This window comes from Oncorhynchus tshawytscha, linkage group LG17 (assembly GCF_018296145.1).
Source record: "Oncorhynchus tshawytscha isolate Ot180627B linkage group LG17, Otsh_v2.0, whole genome shotgun sequence".
In the NCBI taxonomy this organism is placed as follows: Eukaryota; Metazoa; Chordata; class Actinopteri; order Salmoniformes; family Salmonidae; genus Oncorhynchus; species Oncorhynchus tshawytscha.
In genome coordinates, this window is record NC_056445.1 from 8,499,862 (window position 1) to 8,516,432 (window position 16,571).

General features: G+C 42.0%; 1 protein-coding gene across 1 annotated transcript; it reads left to right on the top strand.

The window, feature by feature from the left end:
* Positions 1-403: 403 nt before the first annotated feature.
* LOC112216789 (solute carrier organic anion transporter family member 1C1) lies at positions 404-15,325 on the top strand. The gene is made up of 15 exons (XM_024376858.2): positions 404-586; positions 860-958; positions 2,673-2,814; positions 3,254-3,386; positions 3,639-3,763; positions 4,623-4,769; positions 5,224-5,322; positions 7,368-7,655; positions 8,268-8,432; positions 8,954-9,149; positions 12,780-12,945; positions 13,254-13,450; positions 14,052-14,116; positions 14,260-14,377; positions 14,459-15,325. The coding sequence occupies exons 2-15, from the start codon at positions 908-910 to the stop codon at positions 14,682-14,684; spliced, it is 2,118 nt and encodes a 705-aa protein (XP_024232626.1). The 5' UTR covers positions 404-586; positions 860-907; the 3' UTR covers positions 14,685-15,325.
* Positions 15,326-16,571: the final 1,246 nt, after the last annotated feature.

Genomic DNA, 16,571 nt, shown 5'->3' on the forward strand with positions numbered 1-16,571 from the left:
TACACCCTGCCTTAGAAAAGCATTCATGAGTTTCACGAGGGAGGAAAAAGGGACCTTAATTATTGCAAGTCTGTAGAAGATTCTTACTTTAGCTCTACCTGACCTGCTTGTAAAATGCACCGTTTTTAGTAGTAGGACTCAAGGAGAGGATTTACGGTGTGTCATGGAGTCTCTCATATGATATTCTCTCCATGAGTTCAGTGGTTGTGTGTGTAAATGTGTGAGCATGTTTGTTTGTCTGTTTGTTTTGCGTCTGCGACATAGTGTTCCGTGAACCTTGTGGACTCTGCTCCAGGATTCCTATGATTGGGTCCCTACCTCTCTCATGGTCACTCACATTTTTTTAGGGGACGGCCTGAATGTCGACATGATCAAAGAGTTCACATGAGTGGTGGCTGGTGGGTTACTGATTACTGTAGAATGGATGTTTGAGTTTCAGCCAATCAACATCCAGGATCCAAACTACCTGGGCTATAATGCCTCTTTAAGATAAAGGTTTGCTTTTCAACCAAAGTCCTGTCAGTGAAATCGTCTGCTGCTCTAACACATCTCTCCATCTCCTCGTGGGACCTCTGCTGCTGCACTGGTAAAAACTGGTATTTTTGTATTTTTTTAAATCAATATACTGTATTACACAACATTCCTTGTGCTGGAAAGTGTGTGTTGTACATAGTATGTTGATTGATTTGATTGATAATTGGTAATAATGACTAGAGCAACAGGAAGAGAAAATGATTATGTAATGCTTAACCTGCGTAGCTGCGCTGACATTTGTGTACCTACGAAAATGTGATTCTACCGGAAGGTTTTTGACCATCACAGTAGTCAACCCCAGATCTTGCCGTCTGTCTGCCCGTAGGTCCGCTGGTTCACTCTACATTTACCTGTGTCAACCGCGGAGGTCATCATGAGTGTTGAAACTAAGGCGCCCCGGGTGCCTTGCTGCTCCAAACTGAAGGTCAGTGTTTTAATTCCTCAATACGTCTTCATCAGGGTATTCAGGGTAGTAAGGACATGTGCCTCCTTAGTAGATGATGAAGAGAAACAGTCAAGTTAGATGTACTTGGAAAGAAACATTTGGAACTTAATAGTGGTCCACACAGAACTTGCAAGGGGAACTTAACTGGTGTCTCTTGAAAAATACGGATCCTGGAAAGAGAGAAGTAAATGTTCAAGAAGATGAAATAAGCCTGATTGAAGTATTGGCCAGACAGGCAGAAACTAGGGAATAGTGCCATTCTCTCGTGGAAGCCTTATGTTCCATATAGGAATGAAGACGACTAAGTAAGTGAAGTATTGACAGGCCGCCTGTGTCAGGTAAAAATCTTCCCAGCGTGAAATAGTTCCCAGTTTAATAATTGCATGTGTGTCTCTTTATGTGGATGGCTGAGCTCATGCGGATGTTTCTCTCTCACCCTCCCTTGCCCTTGATTTAGTTATCTAACTAACAAATATATGCACTGTCAATCAAAAAAGTAGTGACCAAAAAATATCTTCTCACATCAACTTTGGTGCTCAAGTCTGGGTATTTATATGCTGACCTCATGCCTCAACAAGCTTCTGATTGGTCAGTGTCAATGCTCCTTGTCACCATTGATTGGCAGATGTGTGAAGCATATGCCCTTGCCCACAGAATAGTTAGAAGGTGTGAGAGGGAAGCATCCTCACGAGCTCAGTCATCCACATAAAGAGATACGCTTGCAACTATTGAACTGGCAACGTTGTCACGCTGTGGGAAATTTTTACAGCATGACGTCACAATCAGAACAAGATCAGAACTATTGTGAACTATTTCACACTGGGAAGATTTTTTACATGGCAGCCTGGCTGTTATATTCGCTGCTGTGTACTATGGCAAATGGGATTGCAGTGATTGTGTAAACGTATTCCATGGAGAGCCTCTGACCCAGACCTTTACCGACAACTCTGTAGTTGTTTATTCTCTGTACAGCTCAGGTTCGGTCTTTTAGAAAAAAAACACCAACGTCAGATTGACTAACAACTATATCTGAACTGAAGGGACTGAAGGTGTGGGAGGCCAAATAGGCAAAAAGGTGGTGAAGCAGGAGGGGTGGATACAAGAGTTACATGTTTTGCTGAGTCATCCAACAGCCAGACCTGTAAAATGACAAAGCAGTTTTTCAACCTAAATATTTGGTTGAAAGACAGTGTCTGTACACACATTCACTTATAGATGTATTTTTATTTAACATTATTTAATAGATCAAAAATAGTTATTCAAGTTATTCCCTAGAACTGACTGTTATGGTGGTCGATAACCTGTTACTTGGTATGTTATGAATCCCATAACTGAAGAGATATCAGCACATGGCTGGATGACAACACCTTTTCCAAATGGGTCAAATGAGTCTTGTTGTCTGTGTCTGGGTATTATTAGTTTCTTTAGGATCGTCTTGAACTACAGTAGATGTCCTGTCTTATGAACAATCAACTGTAGGACAGTGGAAGTGGTGTCAAACAATCCATACTCATGTTTTCCTGACCCTTCGATGTTGTTTTGTGTGCTCTGGGTAGATTTCAGATGTCAGTTTACCCTTCCCAAACCCCAACATTAACTATAATCTGGAGAAACACAAATCTGGCCCCAGATCAACATCTAGACTCTAGGGACATTGCCTTCATCTAACTCTGCTTTGTGTTTATTTTCATAGCTGTTCCTGGTTTCCCTGTCCTTTGTGTATTTCGCAAAAGCCTTCGGGGGAAGCTACATGAAGAGTTCTGTCACCCAGATAGAGAGACGCTTCGACATCCCCAGCTCACTTATAGGAGTCATCGATGGCAGCTTTGAGATTGGTAGGCCTAATGTCCTAAGTACTTAGTCCTAAGGCCTTGTTTGCACAGGGCCCGAAATCAATAGATGATGTTTATTGATCTTACAAGAGGACATCAAACCCTGGCCCCTAGCCCCATATACTTGTCCTGAACATCTATGTAAGCAGCACAGTTCAAGGCCTCCACCTAACCATACCATGTTTCTTGTTATGTGTGGTCTTGCTGCACAACAAAAATTCCTCTGGGACAAATAAGGTCAAAAGTTAAAGGTCTGTAATGGGCTAGGTGGAATTTTCACCATTTTGCTCACAATCATTTAAGAAATACATTCCAAGAAGTATCGGGGTTGATTTGATTCTGAACAGTAAAAGTCTGTGCCCTGTGAGGTGTTGCCTTCTAACTTTAGCTCCATAAACATGACTCATTGGCCATATCATGGTTCTGTTCTCTCTCCTACCAGGTAACCTGCTGGTGATAGCATTTGTGAGCTACTTTGGGGCAAAGCTCCACAGGCCCAGACTGATAGGGATTGGCTGTCTCATTATGGCTGCTGGGGCCTTCCTAACTGCTCTGCCACACTTCTTCCAGGGACAGTGAGTACACCCCTTATTGGGTTTATTGACTATTTATCTCTAGGTGGTATATATTTGTGAATAGTATATACATGTAAATTGAACGTGAGGCTTGACAATAAAGAATTGAGAGAAAATCTTAACACTTCTAAAAGAAGTGGTTACAAAAAAACAACAAAGAAATGCTTGGGTATGAAGAAGGGACATGTGCCTTCTCAGAACCACTGTATCACTTTACAGAGGAAACATACATTTCATTTCTTTCCCATGCAGGTATGTATATGAAACAACCCTGTCACATATACCTGAGGAAAACTCGACAGAAAGTATACTGCCTTGTCTGGCCAACACGAGTCATCTGGTCATAAATGATCTGTCTACAGCTGCGAGTAAAGCAGGTAACGAGTCATTCACCATCACTGCAGCATCAGAGTCTGGCTGCATCTGGGAACTGTAGTCTACATACAGTATTGCGGGCTCAATGGAATACATGGAATGGAATTAATGGAACAGTATCAAACATATGGAGAACACGACTCCGTTCCATTTACTCCATTCCAGCCATGACAATGAGCCCATTGGTCTATAGTTCCTCCTACCAACCTCCACTGTGCCAATCTCAGATAAATGGTGTGTCACAGGTTAAAAGTGCCAGAGGCGTCACTACAGACCCGGGTTTGATTCCAGGCTGTGTCACAACTGGCCGTGACCAGGAGTCCCATAGGGCGGTGCACATTTTGGCCCAGCGTCGTCCGAGTTAGGGGAGGGTTTGGCCGGGTTGGGCGAGTGTTAATAAGATGCGTGGTTTGGCGGCAATGTTTCGGAGAACACATGACTCAACCTTCGCCTCTACCGAGCCCGTTGGGGAGTTACAGCGATGAGACAAGATGGCAATTGGATATCACAAAATTGGATTACATTTTTTTTTAAATATATATATATATATATATATATATATATATATATAAAAAATTGCCACAAGTTATTTTTTATGGAGCAGCACTGTGTATTCAAGACCATTTTACCCTTAAGGACAAGAAAGCTGATCCTAATTGTATGCCTTTTTGTTCCTGAATACTGGTCCTACGAAACCAACATGGCGTACTTTTTCGTTTTGGTACTAGCCCTAACACACCTGATTTAAAGGATTGATGAGTGGATAAGTTGAATCAAGTGTCTTATTGCTAGGGCAAAAACAAAAATATGCACACCTTTGAGCCCCCAGGATTTAAGAAAGCGTGCTTTGTGCTCCCACAGCGTGTGAGAAGGAGGCAGGTTCGTCCATGTGGATCTATGTATTCCTGGGTAACATGCTGCGGGGGATCGGAGAGACGCCTGTCATGCCTTTAGGAGTGTCCTATCTGGACGACTACGCCAGAAAGGAGAACACTGCCATCTACCTTGGTTAGTTAAACACTTTTCAGGTGTACCATATCAACATTGGTTAGTAAACCTCTTTTTATACCGTACGACATCTCTTCAACCTCTTCCATACCACACCGTTCCCGGTTGAAGTTTCCCCTAGACGTAGGTCTAGGATCAGCTTCCCCTCCTCAATCCTAAACTGAACCATTAGTGGGGAAATGAAAACTGACCCAAGATCAGCATCTTGGGGCAACTTCACCCAACACCTCCCACTTGTATTGTGTAAACCTTGGTTAGAAACAGCCTCTTCAGCCATTCAATATCAAAATCTGCCATCCTGCAAATAGCAATAGCTGACTTAGATGTATCAGCTACAGCAAACCATATGGCAAACGAATATGGCCAAACTATCGAACTAACTTCAGTTGAATCTACTGTCTTTTCTGTTGCTCGAACTGTATCTGAACAAGTCTCTCTGTCTCCTCTGCCTCAGCGTGTTTACAGACTGTTGGCATCCTGGGGCCTGTATTTGGCTTCATGTTTGGCTCCTTCTGTGCCAAGATCTACGTGGACATTGGCTCTGTGGATTTAGGTAACCAGCTCTTGAATTAACAAATCATACATTGTCTATTTTATGTAAGTTAGGATGTATTTATATGTGCACATCGATATTGTATTTATGGCGGAATATGTGTTACTAATAATCATGTTGCATTTGCCTCATTTATTAGTTACTAAGTTGCTTCTACACCTGCATTGCTTGCTGTTTGGGGTTTTAGGCTGGGTTTCTGTACAGCACTTTGATATATCAGCTGATGTAAGAAGGGTTATATAAATACATTTGATTTTCATTTATTTTATTTTAATCCATCTATTTGGGTGGAATCTGAAGTTGATTAACTTCTATGATGTTGCTAAATCGTGTCAGAGGGTAGTTGTTTTGTGTGGTTTGTTTGCAGAACGGTTTGGTCATCTCGGGTTATTGGTTGGGATTTTTGGGTGCTGAAGGTCATTTCTAAACATAGAGACATTTAAATCTGTTTGCATTAAGATAATAATTATCCTATCTATCTAGAACAGTATATTTTTATCCACACAGCAAATTGGGCAGTGTTCACTTTTGTTGATTTTTAAAGTACATTCAGGAGTTAAATTAACTCTGTAGGAGTTAAATTAACACTCAGTGGTGTAAAATAACCCCAGTGTTGATGTTAATAACCAGTGTTGAACCAAAACCACACCCATCATTATCATATATCCTAGCATGCTCTATTACAGGGTGATTTTTGAAATTGTTTGTTTCAATTTCTGTATTTTTTAAATGTACATTGATTGATTAATTCACTTTATGCAATTCAAATATAAATAACATACATTGTTCTAAACTAATCCAATCTGTTACTTGGACTTATTTCACCCATTACTGAAATGGTTGTTCAAGTTTAGATGCTTTAGGTACTGTCATATCTTTGTTTTCCCAAGCCTGGCAATCATGCTGAATGCAGGATGCGAGTGAATAACAATTCCAAATGTTTGATATTCTCATTCTGGCTGGATTCCAATAGGAATTACACATGACTTTGCAAGCCAGCATAATGTGACTTGCAGACCTGAAGTGGCCTGTAAAACCATGCGTTTCAGGCCACTGTATTAGGGTAAAACTTATGAAATACAGAGTATACAAAATAATATTTCATACTGTTCTTTCCATGATATAGACTGACTAGGTGAATCCAGGTAAATGCTATGATCCCACATTGATCCCACATTGATGGCACTTGTTAAATCCACTTCAATCAGTGTAAAAGAAGGGTAGGAGACAGGTTAAATAATGACTTTTAAACCGTAAGACAATTGAGACATGGATTGTGTATTTGTGCCATTCAGAGGGTGAATGTGCAAGACAAAAGATGTAAGTGCCTTTGAACAGGGAATGGTAGTAGGTGCCAGGCGCACCAGTTTATGTCAAGAACTGCAATGCTGTTGGGTTTTTCACGCTCAACAGTTTCCTGTGTGTATCAATAATGGGTCACCACCCAAAGGGCATCCAGCCAACTTGACACAATTGTGGGAAGCATTGGAGTCAACATGTTCTTCATGTTTGTGCACTCATTATTGTAGTGTCTTAACGAATTAGATTGTAATGAAAACATATTCGCTTTGGAACTCACTTGGTGATGGTCACAAGACTGAAAATCAATGAACAACCATGTCTCTGTCACTAACATATACAGTCATGGGTGGTAACTACTCGAAAGGCACACTGGAAAATATGCAAACAAGACCTTACATTAAGCAAAGTGTTAATTTAACACTGAAAAGTCTGAACCCGTATAGACACTGGAACAGTGTTAAATGTAAGAATCGGTGTTTATTCAACTGGAGAAATTGCTGTGTAGTAATGATGGTCTTTAGAGAGCTAAGATTACCAGGGATTTCTGTAGAGCTAATTGAGCCATGTAGCTGAGTCTTCACATTTTGAGCATTACTTGATAACATTGATATTATTGCTATTATTTCAGATTATAATGGAATATGAATTCAGCAGCCCAGTTAGTTAGTTTAAGGAAATGTCTGATCAACTGACCATGTTCACCCTCATACTCACTCACATCTGTATCTCTCTCCTACCCACAGAGAGCATCTCCATCAACCACAAGGACTCTCGCTGGGTGGGGGCCTGGTGGTTAGGCTTCCTGGTATCTGGCTTCCTGATGCTCCTGGCTGGGATTCCATTTTGGTTCCTCCCCAATACTCTGGCTAAGCAGTGCAAGAGCCCCAGCAAAAAGAGACAGAAGGAGGACATACAGGCGAAGAGCTCCTCTGACACCCCAGAGGTGGAGCCGGAGCAGGGCAGTTTCATACCGGAGGACAATACTGAGGAGGATGCACCACAGCCTGTCACCATGGCTGCCATGGCTAAAGGTATTGCGGGATTGATTCCATTTACATTCCTAGTCCCTTCGCCTAGCTTCAGAGAGGGTGGGGTAGGTGTTGGAAAAAGTAATGCCTCCACCTTGCCCAAAGTTGTGTTTCTGATAACTAACCTTCATCTGTCCAATACTTTCAAATCTATGATCCCAGAGTTGTTAGGTGCTGGGGAAAGAGGCTAGTGACTAATGGAACTGGGGCGGCGGAATTCTTGCATTGTCTTCAATCATTGATGGACATTACAGCTTAGACAAACCTGATCCAGAGTCTGACCACTGACCCTTAACAGACCCCAAACCCCTGACCCCATTTAAGCACTAATCTATGCGAGATATAGGACCAAGCGTTGCTCAAGACCGACAACTTAGTGACAGTACAGACTCTGACTACAGCCAAATGATTACAAATACCACATTCCATTGACCACATTTCATTATATGGTGGATACTGTACCTTATATGGATACTGATACTGTACCTTATCTATGACATTATACTAGAGTGATCAATGTATTGCTGAACATTGGATTTCCCTGCCTCCAACTATTTTGACGTTACTGAATACTACAATATGCCTTTCTGAATTGTCATTTCTTGTTATTTCCAGATTTTGCGCCGTCCCTGAAAAGGCTGTTCAGCAACAAAGTCTACCTGCTGATCATCCTGACGTCCGTGGTGGCATTCAATGGCTTCATAGGGATGATCACCTTCAAACCCAAGTTCATGGAGCAGGTCTACGGGCAGTCTCCCTCCAAGGCAATCTTCTTGATAGGTCGGCAACAGTATAAGAGGCACACGCAGACACTTTCTCTCTCCTTCTCTCTCCTTCACTCAGAAGAGAGCCGAAGCCATGTTGCAATTGAAAGAACATGACTGAGATAAACATGACTAAAAGTGTGTGCATGTTTGGGCAGCAACTTTAAACTGAAAGAGCACTCTGTACTGTTATTAGATAGTACAGTAGCTAACCTGATTACTCACCACCACTTGTCCACGAGTATCTAGTTCATATTGTACATGACTGTCATGCAAAACCTTTCCCACACAGCTTATACTGTCAGCAGTAACTGTGCATTTAAAATACTCTGCTATGCATTAGTTATACACATGCCAGACATTATAAATCATGCTGGTACACATGTATCCATCTATGCTCAACTACTTTCCTGACAGTCTTTACAAATCTTTCAATGGAGCCTGTTTTATGTTTTAAAATGTGATTGCATGGCAAATGATTTGACCACTTTTGGGTGAATAAAGTACTACAGATTTGACTTGTCTGTCTCTGTCCAGGTTCGATGAACCTGCCTGCGGTGGCAGTTGGGGTCATCGTGGGAGGCTTGGTGATGAAGCGGTTCAAGCTGAGCGTTCTGGGAGCCGCCCGACTCTCCATCGTCTCCTCCTTCCTCTCCTTCTGCCTCCTGCTCATCCAGTACTTCCTACAGTGTGACAACTCAGAGGTGGCTGGCCTCACCATGACCTATCAAGGGTAAGTACTGTAGTTCATGTAATATACATTTTGTTAGGTTAACAGACTGAATTTAAAATGGGTGACATTGAGATGTTGTGTCACTGGCCTCCACACAATACCTCATAATGTCAAAGTGGAATTTTTTTTTTCTACATTTTTACATAGGAATGAAAAGATGTCTTTAAGTCAATAAGTATGCAACCCCTTTCTTATGGCAAGCCTAAATATGTTCAGGTGTACAGATTTGCTGAACAAGTCACGTAAAAAGTTGCATAGACTTACTTTGCCTGCAATAATAGTGTAGCCCACACATACAATTAATTATCTGTAAGGTCGCTCAGTCAAGCAGTGAATTTCAAAAACAGATTCAACCAGAAACACCAGGGAGGTTTTTCCAATGCCTCGCAAAGGGCACCTATTGGTAGATGTGTAAAAAAAAAAAAAAAACACACCTTGAATATCTCTTTTGAGCATGGTGAAGTTATTCATTACTCTTTGGATGGGGTATCAATACACCCAGTCACTAGAAATATACAGGCGTCCTTCCTAACTCAGTTGCCGGAGAGGAAGGAAACCGCTTAGGGATTTCACCATGAGGCCAATGGTGACATTAAAACAGTTACAGAATTGACTGGCTGTGGTAGGAGAAAACTTAGGATGGATCAACAGCATTGTAGTTACTCGACAATACTAACCTAATTCACAGAGTGAAAAGAAGGAAGCTTGTACAGAATAAAAAAATGTTGCAACAAGGCACTAAAGTAATACTGCAGAAAATGTGGCAAAGCAATTCATTTTTTTGTTGTGAATAACAAACATTATGTTTGGGGACAAATCCAATAAAACACATTACGCCAAAACAAACCTAAAACATAAGGCCAAATCTACACTGTAGTTGCTTACCAATAAGACAGGGAATGTTCCTGAGTGGCAAGACACGGAAACGGTTGTCTAGTAATGGTCAACAATCAATCTGAAAGAGTTAAGAACTTTGAAAATAATAAATGGGCAAATGTTGTACAATCCAGGTGTGGAAAGCTCTTAGAGACTAGGCCAGAAAGACTCACAGCTGTAATCGCTGCCAAAGAGGCTTCTACAAAGTATTCCCTCAGGGGTGTGAATACTTTGTAAATTAGATATTTCTGTATTTAATTTTCAATACATTTTCAAAAATGCCTACCAACATGTTTTGACTTCGTCATAATGGTGTACTGTGTGTAAAAAAGTATATATAAACTCTACAAAAAAAATAAACATCTTTTTTTCAGGACCCTGTCTTTCAAAGATAATTCGTAAAAATCCAAATAACTTCACGAATCTTCATTGTAAAGGGTTTAAACACTGTTTCCCATGCTTGATCAATGAACCATAAACAATTAATGAACATGCACCTGTGTAGCGGTCGTTAAGACACGAACAGCTTAGACAGTAGGCAATTAAGGTCACAGTGACACTAAAAAGGCCTTTCTACTGACTCTGAAAAACACCAAAAGAAAGATTCCCAGGGTCCCTGCTCATCTGTGTGAACGTGCCTTAGGCATGTTGCAATAAGGCATGGGGACTGTAGATGTGGCCAGGTCAATAAATGTCAATGTCCTGTGGCAGACCAGGGGGTTTGGTCAAGACGTTTACCCAGATCAGACATGGACAGGGAAGGATTAGCTCAGTTTCAAGGGTGTTTTATTTAAATTAGGGTTCAAAAAAGAAAAGGATAGGTCTCCCCCATGAGACCCTCTCCGGGATACCTTCTTCTGGGCTCCGGGTCTTGCTGTATCCTGTTTGGCACACAAACTCAAATTCCTTCGTTTCCGCTCGGGCACCGTCTCCAACTTCATGGAAGTCACCTTACTTCCCCGAGTCCCCTTGTGTGCTGCCCTTCTGGCAGCTTTATGGGCCTTGCACAGCTGGTGAGCAATCCACCCTTGATTACTCACAAGCTCCCAATCAACCCCAATTAGTCACGGCTGGGGAGCCGTCGAGACCTGGCACGTCCAGCAGATGGAGCCATCGCCTCATGATGTACACCCCATCTGCTACCAGGCCTCGACGAGTCTCCCCCTGGTGGCTGACCAGCTGTACGCCACAGTCCGTACTGTGAGATGCCTAAGACAGCGGTACAGCGAGACAGGAGAGACAGCGGATTGCCCTCGCAGTGGCAGACCACGTGTAACAACACCTGAATAGGATCGGTACATCTGAACATCACACCTGCGGGACAGGTACAGGATGGCAACAACAACTGCCCAAGTTACACCAGGAACGCACAATCACTCCATCAGTGCTCAGACTGTCCGCAATAGGCTGAGAGAGGCTGGACTGAGGGCTTGTAGGCCTGTAAGGCAGGTCCAGACATCACCGGCAACAACGTCGCCTATGGGCACAAACCCACCGTTGCTGGACAAGACAGGACTGGCAAAAAGTGCTCTTCACTGACGAGTCGTGGTTTTGTCTCACCAGGAGTGATGGCCGGATTTGCAATTATCGTTGAAGGAATGAGCATTACACCGAGGCCTGTACTCTGGAGCGGGATTGATTTGGAGGTGGCGGGGCCATCATGGTCTCGGGCGGTGTGTCACAGCATCATTGGACTGAGCTTGTTGTCATTGCAGGCAATCTCAACGCTGTGCGTTACAGGGAAGACATCCTCCTCCCTCATGTGGTACCCTTCCTGCGGGCTCATCCTGACATGACCCTCCACTGTGACAATGCCACCAGCCATACTGCTCTTTCTGTGTGTGATTTCCTGCCAGACATTAATGTCAGTGTTCTGCCATTGCCAGCGAAGAGCCCGGATCTCAATCCCATTGAGCAAGTCTAGTACCTGTTGTATCAGAGGGTAAAGGCTCGGGCCATTCCCCCCAGAAATGTCAGGGAACTTGCAGGTGCCTTGGTAGAAGAGTGGAACTGGCAAATCTGGTGCAGTCCATGAGGAGGAGATGCACTGCAGTACTTAATGCAGCTGGTGACCACACCAGATAATGACTTACTTTTAACCGCCCCCCTTTGTTCAGGGACACATTATTCCATTTCTGTTAGTCACATGTCTGTGGAAATTTTTCAGTTTGTGTCTCAGTTGTTGAATCTTTTTATGGTCATACAAATATTTACACGTTAAGTTTGCTGAAAATTAACACGGTTAATGGACAGTGAGAGGACTTTTTTTGTTTGTTGCTGATATTATTCCATTTTGAATTCAGGCTGTAACACAACAAAATGCGGAAAAATTAAAGGGAATACTTTCTGAAAGCACTGTAAAGGTTAGGGTTAGTTCCTCTCCTGCCTCCTGCTCATCCAATACTTCCTACAGTGTGACAACCCAAGAAGTGGGTTACCAAGGGTAAATACTGTAGTTCATATTGCGTAAATAGAGTAAATGAATTTGTAGAAATGTAATATCTGGAGACTTAGCATTTATACAGTGATTCTAAGAGAAGGCATGAAGCACAGTGTGCTTGGATTGGTACAAAATCAGATTTTGCTTGACTATTACTATTGCTACTGATTTAGATAATATAAGATAACAAAATACAAACTTTGTTCTTTGTCTTTGTGTTCATTATCGTTGCACTGGACTGCCGTGTAAAACAATAAACACAATACATTGTCACACTTTTGACTCATAGCTACATTGTTACCTTTATCCCCCAGGGCTACAGAGGTGTCTTACCAGCAGGAGAGCTTGCTATCTCAGTGTAACATGGGCTGCTCCTGTTCCCTGAAACACTGGGACCCTGTGTGTGCCAGAAATGGCATCACCTATGCCTCCCCCTGTCTTGCTGGCTGCCAGACCTCCACGGGCGTAGGCAAGGAGATGGTAAGACATCTCATGTCTAAATGTGTTCCGAGTTACTCTCAACTCCTCCGGCCTTGTTTATTAACACATTAACACATCTCTCTGTTGTTACAGAGGTCTCTGTTTCCATAGGGACAACATATGAGTGTAGAACTCCAGCGAACACTTCGGAATGTTATATACTATACCACACAATCCGTTGCGTTAGTACTGGGCTGGAGCCAAAACCTGCGCACCCTTGTGGGTCAAACCCATAACCAACTTTGATGAATTTAAAGTCACTGTTTCTCCTTCTGTTTTTTCCATCTTCTCCTTCCTCTGTTCCACAGGAGTTCCATAACTGCACATGTATGCAGGAGCTGAAGGGGGGGCTGATGGCTCCACCAACCAACAGGTCCGCCATCTTGGGACAGTGCCCCAGGAAGAGAGATTGTGACAGGATGTTTAAGTTCTACATGGCTGTCTCTGTCCTGGGGGCCTTCGTCTCTGCCTGCGGGGGCACATCTGGATATATCGTCCTGCTCAGGTAAGACAAGACATTAGGATGGATGGAGCTGCCCAGTGGTGGAAACAGTACCCAATTGTCATATTTGAGTAGAAGTAAAGATACCTTAATTGAAAATGGCTCAAGTTAAAGTGAAAGTCACCCAGTAAAATACTTCTTGAAAAAGTCTAAAAGTATTTGGTTTGAAATATACTTAAGTATTGAAAGGACATGTAATTGCAAAATTATACTTAAGTAAAAGTATAAATCATTTCAAATTCCTTATATTAAGCAAACATTCCAACACTCAGACATGATTCTGAGTGTCTGCCAGATCAGAGGCAGTAGGGATGACCAGGGATGTGCTCTTGTTAAGTGTGTGAATTGGACCATTTTCCAGTCTTAAGCATTCAACATGTCAGGGAAAATGTATGGTGTAAAAAGTACATTATTTTCATTAGGAATGTAGTGAAGTAAAAGTTGTCAAAAATATCAATAGTAAAGTACAAATACCCCCAAAAACTAGTAGAACTTTTTAACTTTACACAACTGAAACTGCCAACCTGTGATTGGAATCACTTTTGTATTGTTTTTGTTTGCAAACTTTGTTTACCCTCAATGTGTTGCTTTTGTTTTGTTTCAGATCTATACACCCCGATTTAAAATCACTGGCTCTTGGGATGCATACATTGATAGGCAGAACTCTGGGTAAGTAAGATAAGTTTGTTGAGGGTATGAACAATCGTAGAACCTTGTGTAACATTCTCAAAATATTCTATTTACATTCAATTTCTTTGGTTGAGGAACTTGATAAAGTAAAACACTTCAGTAACTTGTGTGTGTGTTTGCAGGTGGAATCCCTCCCCCTATCTACTTTGGAGCTTTGATTGACAGGACGTGTCTGAAGTGGGGATTAAAGCGATGTGGGGGTCAAGGAGCATGCAGATTCTACGACTCACATGCATTCAGGTACAGTCAACTGAACTCAACTGATAAATGGACGGATGGATGGACTTTATTCTAACCTCTGTCCCTTCTCTCCCCCCGTAGAATAACGTTCCTGGGTCTGGTCTATTGTCTGTACGGCCTGGCCAACCTGCTGTGGGGGGTGCTGTACCTGCAACTGTCCAAGCGGCAGAAGAAGTTGGAACTGCGAAGCCAGGCCAAGGCTACAGCCCTGGAGGCCAATGGGAACAACAATCCCAATGGACATGCCATGGTCAGCATCTTTAAGAACAAAGATGACCTGGACAGGGACAATGAGAGCACCATCTGAGATACCAGAGAGATTTCCAAAACAAATGGTTTTTGATCCTGTATTGTGTCATGCCATGATCCACCTGAAGTGTTTTTGGGGTATTTGGTGACTTGTCGAACGAACAAGTACATTTTTTTTGCCACAACTCGGTACAGTCTTAAGCCAAGCCCCAGTACATTGGTAGGAATTGGTCGCTATTTGTGAAACTGATTTTGCTGCTAGATCTTATTAATGCAGTATTCAATATATGAGATCCCAATGAAGTATTCCTCCCATATGAGTTATTATGAATAGTTTGCCAACCAGAGGCCGCACCTATTACCTGTCTCTATTTCCCCCTTTCCCATCTGAAGGACCGTTGTACATACTATAAACAAAAACCTCTTCCAAGTTCTTTCGAAACTTTTCTGTCCTATTTCGATTTCTCTCTTGTTATATACAGTGCCTTGCAAAAGTATTCAGACCCATTGTATTTCTTCACATTTTAGTGTGTTACAAAGTGGATTAAAATGTATGTAAAAAAATTTGTGGGGTCAACAATCTACACAAAACATGCAAAGCAACGTAATACCATGAAACTATACGTGACATCAACTGTGTGAGCACATGTGAAAACATGATCGCATGTTAAATAAATGTGACAACAAGGGGAGGCAAAATGTCAGCATAACGCCATGACACTACACTGTTGGATTCGAAACGTTGAACATTGAGATATTTAAGGCATGATAGATCAGACGCTTAGTGTATTAAGGAGTGAGATCTGTAGAAAGACAGAGTGGCTGTGGAATGTGCTGGGTGGACGGGAGGAGATCAAAGGACTTCTATAGGGGAGGCAGATGGACATCTGTGGACTAGCCGAAGGAGGGGTTGAGGTCAGGAGGTGAGGTCAGATCCCACGAAGGGAGTAATAAGAGTTTAGTATCCGGTTACCCTTGTCCTGTGGAACCATAAGATGTAAGGATTGGAGAGAAGGAGGAGTGTCTTAAGTGGGATATATATACCTGTGATGGTGAGAAATGTTTGGCTGTCTGAATTACAGCTGTTAAGACCCTTTTTTTAAATATATATTATTTCACCTTTATTTAACCAACCAGGTAGGCTAGTTGAGAACAAGTTCTCATTTACAACTGCGACCTGGCCAAGATAAAGCAAAGCAGTGTGACACAAACAACAACACAGAGTTACACATGGAATAAACAAGCATACAGTCAATAACACAATAGAAAAAAAAGTCTATATACAGTGTGTGCAAATGGCATGAGGAGGTAAGGCAATAAATAGGCCATAGTAGCGAAGTAATTGGGCAGAATTAAACTTGGTTTCAAGCTTCTCTAGTGTCTGTGAGTTGTTTACTCTGAAAAATAAGAACCTAACATCACAAGACATGTTAAAACACAATCTCATGAAATAAATGGGACAACATAGGAGAGGAAAACTTTAACATGTGATATCATGACACTAAACGTGACAACATTGGAGCACATAAAAACCCAGGTGTCAAATGTCATTTTGAAAATAATTGACATTAATTCAATTTAAACAGTCATGGTCCCCTGCAGGCTTTGTCTCGTTGCATCGATAATCTGCTAAATCTAGAACTAGTTACAGTAAAATGCAGGTGTTAATGTTAAAGGACAGTATGCTGCTGTACGCTGATTACTTGGGATTCCCCTTCTGGGTTACTAGCCACCTGAAGTTGCTGCTGTGCCACCAGGTCTGTGGAGATACTGTAGATTGGCACAAACACATTTCTGCGCTTTGCCTAAGTTGCAGTATAAAGTATTCTGACTTAAATGATTGTAAAACCTTGTACTGTGGCCTTTCGTAGCTGAATCAGAATTAGTTAGGTAACATGGATAAATAAGATGTTTTATTTATTTTCATAATATGCTTATGTGGGGA

Coding starts and splice junctions, on each gene's coding strand:
- LOC112216789 (XM_024376858.2), top strand. CDS start 908: ATGAGTGTTGAAACTAAGGCGCCCCGGGTGCCTTGCTGCTCCAAACTG. Junction 3,764..4,622: donor TACAGCTGCGAGTAAAGCAG/GTAACGAGTCAT, acceptor GTGCTCCCACAG/CGTGTGAGAAGGAGGCAGGT. Junction 13,451..14,051: donor GGATATATCGTCCTGCTCAG/GTAAGACAAGAC, acceptor GTTTTGTTTCAG/ATCTATACACCCCGATTTAA.